Below are 9,927 nucleotides of genomic sequence, written 5' to 3' on the forward strand. Positions count from 1 at the left end.
ACTCTTTATAGGTTTATGTTTGAGTAAAATGAATATTCTTCTTTTATTCTATGAACTTCTGACATGTCTCTGAAATTCCAAGCAAACATTTAATTTTTATTTGCAGAAAAGGAGAAATGGTCAAAATAACGAAGAAGATGCAGTGCTTTCAGACCTGAAATAATGCATAGAAAACAAGTTCATATTCATTTAGAAATAACAACACTAATGTTTTAACTCAGGAAGAGTTCAGGAATCAGTGTTTGGTGGAAAAACCAGGTTTTCAATGCGGTTCAGTGCAGTGGGCTCTTAATGTGTTCCAGAGCTGTCTAATGTGAAAATCACTTAGTTGAAACTTTACTGTTTCAACTTCCTGACTTAATATACAAAATTTTATACAACATGAAGCTTCCAGATTTAGATCCAACAAGAAGAAAAGAGATTGTGAGAGAATGATGACAGCCAGAAACTTGTCCAGCTCACCTCCTGTAATGTATGCAGAGATAATGGGTTAAAATCATAATTAAAAGGCTCAGCTCCAGTGGTGGGAGCTTAAAGAGGTTCAGTGCATAGAAAACATTAGCTGAATAAATCCACTCTAAAGAAAAAAAAACCTCATACCTAATATCTTTAATTTGTCTGAGCTCATGTCTCATATCATTCTGATAAAAGCATTTCTGCTAAATAAAGAGTCGGACACAGAAGCACTGATTAATGTACATAAAAAAAAAAAAACTTCTGCAGCAGCCATGTTAGCAAAGATGACCTCAAACGCCACAACTACTCAAAGTAGTTGGAAGATATTTTTTTTAGCCAGTAGGGGGCAGCAGAAACAAACAGTGGCATGCACCAAGTTGACAAACGTATTGAGACTCTTAGCTTTGCACACATGAACTTTAATGACTTGACATTTGGCTTTCACACGGAGTTGGCCCACGTTTTGTATCTAACAGCTTCTAGTCATATGAGAAGGATTTAGGAGTGTTTATTTTATTATTTGACCAAGCTTCAAGGAGAGCATTTGTGAGGTCAGACACTGATGTTGGATGAGCTGCACAGACTCACAAACTGCAGTCTAAACTTGCTCATCCATGTTCTTACGGACATGTTTTGGAAACTCTTTCATAAGGGGCAATACTCAAACCTTTCCTGGATTAGCTTAGTATTAAAGGGGCAGCATTTTGTTCTCCAGTCAAATAATGCCATTTTACTGCAAAATCAAGTAATTATATTACCTTCAGTTACAAAAATTTTGTATAAATCAAATTTGACTTTGTAATTTAAAACCTTGAAATTGGGCCTCTGTATCTAAAAACTCCTGCTCTTTCTAAAACTCCACCTTCAAGTTGTCATCACAAAGACACACCTCTATTAATCACTTAAAGTTTTTACCAATGTTTCACTGAGAAGTAGCTCATATAATGAGCTCAGAAGATGCTCAAATTAGCATTTGCTAATAGCTACTGACTAGTCTGAAGGAGCTGAATTGGGGGAGTCGTGGTGAAGCTCAGAAGCTTGGAAATTGCAGTTTGTAGGAGGAGCAACACCTTGAAGGCGGGGCTAAGTCCGCCCAGGCGTTTTGCACAGCTGGATGGTTGCCATGGAGATTAAAGGATTTCTCAAACATGCGTGAAAGAATCAAGGTAACTTTCCAGGTTTGTGTTTGATGAGGAAATAATGGTGTAAAATGATGTAAAGCTTAAAAACATCAGAATTTCACTCACACTGGAAGAGTCAAAACAAACCAGTGAAACTACTTTCCAGCAGGACAAACCGGAGCTTTACGTCACTGCAACCATGGAAACCCAGTCAATGAAGCTCCTTCTGAAACGTTTCTGAAACATTCAGCTCTTTGTTTAATGGATCTGCAGGCAACTGGTTGATCCTGAAATCAGAGAGAACGTCAAGCTGAAAGAACATAAAGGTGGATTGATAAAAACATTTAAACAAAGGGAAAAACAATGAACATACCGAGATTTTCCACTGTGGAGCTAAATCAGGACCATTAAGTTTTTAAAAGAAAAAATGAAACTGAAACAAAAAAGATTTGAAACAAAAATATTTAAGCTGAAATAAAAGTTTTGAAATTGAAAAAAAAGATTTGAAATAGAAAAAAATCTGAAACAGAAAACTGAAAAAACGTTTTGAATAAAAAAAGTTTGAAACTGAAAAAAATATTTGAATAAGAAAATTGAAACTGAAAGAAAAAAACTGTAAAATGAAAAAATAGCGGAGCAAAATCAGGACCATAAAGTTTTTAAAAGAAAAATTGAAACTGAAACAAAAGTTTTTAAACTGAGAAATTATTTTGAAGCAGGAGAAAAAGATTTGAAACAAAAATATTTAAGCTGAAAAAAAAGTTTTGAATTTGAAAAAAAAGATTTGAAATAGAAAAATATTTGAAAAATTATTTTGAAACTGAAAAAGTTTTGAACAAAAAAGTTTGAAACAGAAAAAAAATGAAAAAAATGATGTGAAACAGAAAAATGTTCAGAGCTACTTTTCTGATTCAAGGATTCCTTTCAGTTTCCTTTTTTCCCTTTCATGTTTTATTATTTTGAACAAACTTTATGGTCCCAATTTAGCTCCATGTTAAGTTTCCATACCATTCAATATAAACAGAAATGTTCCTGACAGACAGAAGAAAACATATTTACAGATTACATGATGTGGTACTAATGTGTGAAGACAATTAATGAAGCGAAGCCTGAGCTAAGAAACATCAAATCAAAGTGAGCAGTTGCGTTTTGTTGAACGTCTAATGGAGCTGCAGGTACCAAACAGCAACATGTTTGGAGTCTTTGGTGTGTTTCCTCTGAACCAACATTCCTGTTATCTCCACCCAGGAAGTTCATGAAAACTCAGTTATACATATTTTTTTACATTCAGTTAGTCCTTCATAAATACTTAAAATAGGTATTCAACATTTTTTCTCTGCAAATATGTTCCAAATACTTCCATTGACATGAAATGTACACCAAAATGTCGACAACTAAAGCAACCCGTACATGAAATTTAACCAAAACAAATTACTCAAATAATGAAGCTATGGGCAGAGAATTAAATGATACAGTAATAAACTACTGAAGACATACTTTCCTGTTAGCATGATGTGTTTGGAGTGATGTGCAGATATCATTATTTACTATAACTAGACTAAACTCTCCTAGTATCTCTATGGCTTTAATAAAAACATTTTATGAGTGAATTTTACTGCCATAAGTCGAGAGCAAACATTTCCAGTCTGAAAACAAACTTCATCTCTCAAAACTTCTGCTCTTTCAAATATTCACTGCATTCTCTCAAACCTTTCTCCTCTCACTCAAAACTTGTCTCTGCTCGGATCAAATCTCTGCCTGCTCGCAAATCATTTTCTGCTCTCTCAAGACAACCGTCTCTCAATACAACCGTCTTGAGAGAGCAACCATCTGGCAACCGTCTCAGCCAACAGAATGAAAAGTAGAAAAGCGCAGTAGAGGGCGCAAAAACGTCACACAGAGAGCGAGATCAGTGTTTTGCCAACCGCCATAAAGAAGAAGAAGAAGAAGAAGTGCTCAGTGTTTGTTGAAGTAAACATGGATGCTAACGGAGGAGCAAATCTCAAGATTTTGAAGTTGTTGTCCGACTGGAGCCAGCACATTAACAGCTTAACCTTCATTATAGTCCGCCATGTTTGTTGTTTTTCGTTCAGGTTGGATGAATGCGACCTGGACGTTCAGATTTATTTGAAAAGATCGGATATGTATCAGATATCCAAATGGCCCGGGTTGAATCCGTCCTGTGTTGTTCAGGCTTATGAAAATAATCTCAAATAGGAATTGGGTCACTTCCAGGCTGCAGTGTGAACGCAGCCTCTGATCCCTTTGTATATGTGGATGACTTGTGTTGTTACCGTCATCTGTTGTGACTTTCATGTCAATAGAAATATTAGAAATATCCACCGCATGTCAGCTGTGTGTGAAAAATGTGGAGTGGTAAAGGTGAGAGGCTATAGTTTATTTCTAATTCACAACCTGAAGTCAAAAAATGATCTAATTGACCAGCAAACTCCGGTCGGTTTCGTTTAAGGTCACCGTCAGTGCACAGTTTTCAGATAAAACTCTGATAGTTGTAGTCTTTATGAAGCCATCAGATGATGGCGTCTTCTGCTCTGTTTCAGTCACTGCTAGGTTTTCACCAGCGGCTGCTCTGAAATGTCCTCTGGGGTTTTGTCTCCTTCACGGGACTTTTTCCGTTTCTTGTGACCTGAGAGGAGAAGAAAAATAAATTTAAAAAAATGCATATATTCTTTTTATGTATAACTGAGTTCAATTTGATTAAACCTATTGTAAAATTAAAGTTCAGGAAATGACTAATATGTAATAACACTAAAATTTTCTAATTTAATTCAGTAATTTAGAACTATTTGTTGATTTTTGGGCCTGCAAAGAGTTAAAAGAGATGTAGCATTTTTTTATTAATGTTAGAAAACATCAACCATTATTTCCTTTGGGTGTTTTTATCATAATATTTGTAGCTACTGATTCTGATCACATTGTTTCTGTTGTTTAATCTCATTAGGAGCAGCAAACTTTCTGCTTCAGCCTGGTCTTGCGCCGCTCCTCTGTAATGTGGGAGTCCCACAGGGCTCAAAGTTTGACCCACTTCTTTTCTGGCTCCACTTTCCCCCTTGGCTCCATGGTGACGGTATTTCTTTTCACGGCTTAGAAAGCAGTAGGATGTACACAGAGTTGGATAGTAAAAAATTACATTTACTCTATTATGTTTACTTGGTAAACTTTATTGAGGAAAAAATACTTTTAGGAGTATTTATACAGCACTGTACTTTTTACTTTTACTTCAGTAATTTTACAATGAAGTATTTCTACTCTTGAGTAAAATTTCTGGATTTTCTACCCACTGAGTGAAAAACAAACAAAAATTCACCAGACCTGCAGTTAGTTTCTGAAGTTTTATATTGAAAGAAATTGATTTGTAAAAATTTAGTTTTCTGAGATTTTGTTATTTTTTGCTTCTTATATGAATTATTGTCATTATCTCCCTTAAATACCAACATTTCTACTTACCCTTACATTTTGGTCCATCTGATGGTGTAATCTTTAGACATTAGATGATTGATAATTGAGTAGATTTTTCACCAAATACGTTTTTACTTTTACTTGAGTAACAATATGTTGAAGTAATACTGCTCTTACTTAAGTATAACTTTTGTGAACTTTGCCCTCTTCTGGACAGATGTACAGCATATAGTCATTTAGACTCTGATGCTGTCTTCTGCTTTTAGATGTATCTGCTGCACTGGACACAATGGGTCATGAAATGTTGCTATTTTAATAAGAGCAACAGATGCACATGTGGTTCACACAAATTCATGTGTGGATTTGGAATCTTTCATGGTAAAAACCCATGAGATTTGCATGTTTTCACATGGGTTTCACACTTTTTCGGAAGGGTATGTTAAATTATTAGTAAATATGTGATACCCATGTGATATCTCCAGTTTTCACTGTCTACTTATTTGACCGTTTCCCCCAGTCAAAACTGTAAAAAGATGAAGAATTTCAGGGTTATTCAAATATAAGGCAATAAAAGACAACATTGTTTTTGTAGACAAGTTTCAGATGAAGTTTAAAATAAAAGTTGTTATATAAATAATACTTTCAGTTCTTGGTTAGTGAAGCCTTTACATCGTTCCATACCCTCACTCTGCAACCTTTATTTAATAATTGTCTTACTGTCTTGTTTCACTGTAAATGAGAGCAGTTATTTGGTTGGCTCTCCAACATAAAATATCTCGTCAGAAATCCACATTCTGTTTAGGTTGTTTTTTAAAACACATCTCTTTGCTCTGCAGAGGAAACTAACCAGGCTTTAGACTGAAGCTGAATGGAAATTTGAAGAAACTACAGAGGAATACAAAGTAGGCAGGTTCAAAGCACTGATGAACGTTTAGACAGTAGGACGTGTGAGTGTTTGCCTCTGTGCATACGGTTTTTATACGAATCAAAGCAGAGAACAAAACAGTGAATCAGGCCATCTGAACAAACTGCACATTCATGCATGGTTATATCTGCTCTTCTTTTTTAAGATTCAGCTTCATCTCTGATGGTTAGTGTCTGATTAAACCATTACAGGAAGTGACATCACAGCGATATATGAGAAAGAGAGACTAACTAAGTTTGAGTAGCAGTTTCTTGCCCAGCGTGTCCTCTGAGCCGCTCAGCGACATGCTGCTGATGAAAGGCGATGTGTCTGTTTCTATGGGAACCGAGGCCATGTCTGAAAAACAGAGACGGAGATCTGAATGATCCTGGTTGCCAGGACAGGACGCATTAAAGCGACATTTTGGATTAACTGAAAAGGCGACATATGGTAGAATTACATAACAACCAGAGTCGTCTAAGTGTTTTCTTTAATCACATCGAAAATTTTATTCTTAAACCTCTTCACTGTTGATCCTGTGGGTTATTCTGGCTTCTTTTTGAAATGCAAAATGCCCATGAAGTGTTATTGTAACAGATGATGAACCAAAGTTTTCTTCAGCGTCAGAAACACATACTTGTAAGTAGGGCTGGACAATATGGCTGAGAAACCTGTCACAAAATAAGCGTTTCATATCAGTCGATATCAATACTTATCGATTAATTTTATGTTTTAAATATCTGAAATATTACCAGACAGGTGTCACAGTTTCCACTTCATGCTGTAGTTTTTTTATTTTTAGGAAGTTATCAGGCACACTGGCAAAACCTTAAACTGTTGCTGTGCAAGTTACTCAACAAGCTGTTGCTAAGCAACAAGAAAGTGAGTGAGTTGCTAAGCAACCAGAAAGTGAATGAGTTAGTTGCTAAGTAACCAAACAGTGAGTGAGTGAGTGAGTGAGTGAATGTCACCAACCTTACTTAGCTGGCTGAGAGAAGTTGAGGGCCTACATCTCCCAGAATGCTGTGCGGTTTTGGATCAGAGTTCAGTGAATATTTTGAATATTGAATATTCTATAAGATGGATTACCTTTGGATACTGATCAGATCGTGTGTCTGTCGCAATGTATATTGTTGTTGATTTATTGTCCAATCCTACTTGTAAGTAAATCAGCATCAAAGGTGCTGTTTCTTTAATCACATCATAAATTAAAGAAACAGTAAAACTGTAAAATGCATTTTTGGTAAAAGGTGCCTTCTTCAGAGACCTGGAGAATGTTTGAAGTTTGGTGACCTTTCATTTCACGAGGCAATGGTATTGGTATAAATGTCAAATCACAAACCCACAGAAACACAAAACAAGATCATTCTATCTTATTTAACATCCACAATTTGTTTCTTCAAGCTGGTTGTTACAGTGAGGAGTCGGACAAACCTGAGTGTGTGTCGGTCTCTGATCGGTCCTCTCGGATGTACGGGATCTCATCCATCCTGAGGAACACAGAATCACTGGGACTCTTCTGACCGTCAGACTTACTGCCTGTAGCACACAGAGTCATCATTTAAGAGCAATGTGTATCCATCACAGTTCAAACATTGTGATTTGCTCATCTGGACTGGACCTGAACCTAAACCAGAGGAGTCCAAACTTATTGCCCTGAGGGACGAAATCGTCAAACTGAACACACCGAAAAGGCGTCATATGGTAGAATTGGCCACCTTTTTTTTTTAAATTTACCAATAAATTTCTTGTGCCTTTTCATTTTATAAACAAAATGTGAAAAATCTTATAGAAACAAGCAAAACAGACTTTTGTAGAAGAGGGATAAGTAAATCATCGTAAATCAAGATATAAAGAATTACAAACTCTATTATTACCAGACAGGCATTTTGTTTGGTTGATTGTGAACTAGATTTTTATTTTCGTCTAAGTTATAAAATGATCAGACTACTTGAGTAGTCTTTTTAGGGATTACTTTTTTACTTTTACTTGAGTAAAAGTATGCTGAAGTAGTGCTACTCCTACTTAAGTACAATTTTGCACGTATTCAACCCAGTTCTAAGCTGCAATCCACATCTGCCACTTCAATAATACTCAATTTTCAGTTGACAAGCAGGTGTTTGTCCTGGATTTCTCTACGTCATAAATTATATTCTGACATTTACTTTTACACCCTCTGCTCATCTGGTCTCAGTTGTGACCTTTTAAATGTGTGTTTGAGGTTACTGAACTGTAAATATTGTCCTGCAGTGCATTAAAAATGATGTTTCAGGCAACTTCTTTGTCTCCCTCTAATAATGATTCACATAATCTCCTATTTGGTCCAGTCTGAACTGCTCACTATCGGCACACCACAGATATACTTACGGACAATGCGGTTCTTCTCATTCAGCACCGAGGTGCTGTGTGGGACGCTGGACTGTTGTCCTCTGGTGCGGGCCGAGCTGGGCCGGCTGGGCTCCCTGGGCGGGGGCAGCAGGGTGGCTGTGGTCGGCTCGAAGGGCATGAGCGTAGCGGCGTTGCCTGTGGCTGAAGGGTCAGGGGTCGGGGTGTTGGCCTCTGCCAGGCGGAGGTCAGCATCAGGAGTTTGAGGGGAGCTGTCCATCCTGGTGGCTGTCAGCGCATTCTGGTAGTGGCTACGCGTAATCTGATACACGGAAGCAGAGGATTCTGGGTATTAATAAAGCTGAAAGACTACATGGTGGCTTTTGTAATGTTACGCAGTAAAACGTTAACAGCATTAATCTGGTATAGCCTGTCATAGAGAAAAAATGTGGATGTTTATTTTTCTAAATAATATTTTCACCATTTCTACATTTAGAAATGTCAGTTCCAAACTACATATTTAAATCACAAGATAAGTATTTACTTTACAAACTAATTATTTAGTTGGGAAGCTAAATGTCTAGTTCCAAAATAAATTTTTATTTTTCTAGCTAAATATTTATTTCCAAACTAAATATTTACTTTCCAAACTCAATATTTAGCTCAGACCTAAATATTTAGGGCTAAAGTTTAAGTAAGCTAAATATTTAGCAAGTAACATAAATATTTAATATTTATCTTGTAGATATTTAGCTAAATAGCTTGTAGATAAGTATTTGGGTCCAAGCTAAATATTTAATTTTCAAACTAAATATTTATTTTTCCAAGCTCAATTTCATTTAAAAAAAAATTATGATAAAATATTTTGCAAGTAACATAAATATTTAACATTTACCTTGTAACTAGCTAATACGCAAATTAGCTTACCGATAAGCGGAAGTGGAATATCAAAATAAAAGCAGGGTTTTGCGGCCCTCTACATAAACTTCGCCGCTAGCGGGACTGAATCGTTGCCCAAGTGGTTTTTAAATAATGACTTATTCTCTTCTCGACATATCCACCGTTACAGATGAAAACATAGGACGTGCCGATTTAAAGGCTACACAGACCGATGGCTCTAACCATAGGCTCTAACAACAGTTTATGCATCAACGTCCACTAAAACACTTCCGGTTCATGATTGATTCGCCCAAATATAAAACCATAATGAAAGTGAAGTTCTACAAATACCCAAAACATGACCTCCGTGTACCTTGATGACCTGCAGGGGGGTGAGCTGCCTCACGGAGTAGTCCGGCAGGTAGAAGTTCCCTCCTCCGTTCAGCTGACCCAAACTTCCGGCGTACAGCATGGACTCAGAGCGCTCCAGGCCGCTGCTGTGAGAGGGCGATCTGTGGGCTGTCAGGGAAATATGACCAGACAGGAACAACACAGGCAGAATATGCTGCTGTTGCACATATTTACATCCTCATTGGTTGAAGGTAGGCCGCTCCTGTTTGTGTTGGTTTAGTTCAACTGTTTGTATCAAAGTGTTTAAATCTTATGTTGTGTTGGAAGAAACTAAGCCTGTGACTCAAGTTTACTCGTCAACTGTTACGCATAATTTCAAAGTGCATCAAGTTTTAAAAACAATGGTTTATTGTGTTTTTGTCTCATTGGTGATTTTTGTTTGGTTAGTACAGGGGTGTCAAACTCAATTTC

At 36.7% G+C, this 9,927-nt stretch overlaps 1 protein-coding gene across 1 annotated transcript in view; it reads right to left on the minus strand.

The window, feature by feature from the left end:
- Positions 1 to 3,954: 3,954 nt before the first annotated feature.
- The window catches only part of LOC103154488 (metal transporter CNNM1-like), a 17,956-nt gene continuing 11,983 nt past the window's right edge, over positions 3,955 to 9,927 (minus strand). Inside the window, exons 6-10 of the mRNA XM_007575782.2 lie at positions 9,479 to 9,624; positions 8,269 to 8,548; positions 7,336 to 7,440; positions 6,154 to 6,258; positions 3,955 to 4,224 (exon numbers count right to left, since the gene is read on the minus strand). Of these exons, the coding sequence (XP_007575844.1) occupies positions 4,145 to 4,224; positions 6,154 to 6,258; positions 7,336 to 7,440; positions 8,269 to 8,548; positions 9,479 to 9,624 (716 nt within the window). The 3' untranslated portion in view covers positions 3,955 to 4,144. The remainder of the gene's footprint in view (positions 4,225 to 6,153; positions 6,259 to 7,335; positions 7,441 to 8,268; positions 8,549 to 9,478; positions 9,625 to 9,927) is intronic.

The sequence above is a fragment of the Poecilia formosa genome, unplaced genomic scaffold (genome assembly GCF_000485575.1).
Source record: "Poecilia formosa unplaced genomic scaffold, Poecilia_formosa-5.1.2 Scaffold388, whole genome shotgun sequence".
NCBI lineage: Eukaryota > Metazoa > Chordata > Actinopteri > Cyprinodontiformes > Poeciliidae > Poecilia > Poecilia formosa.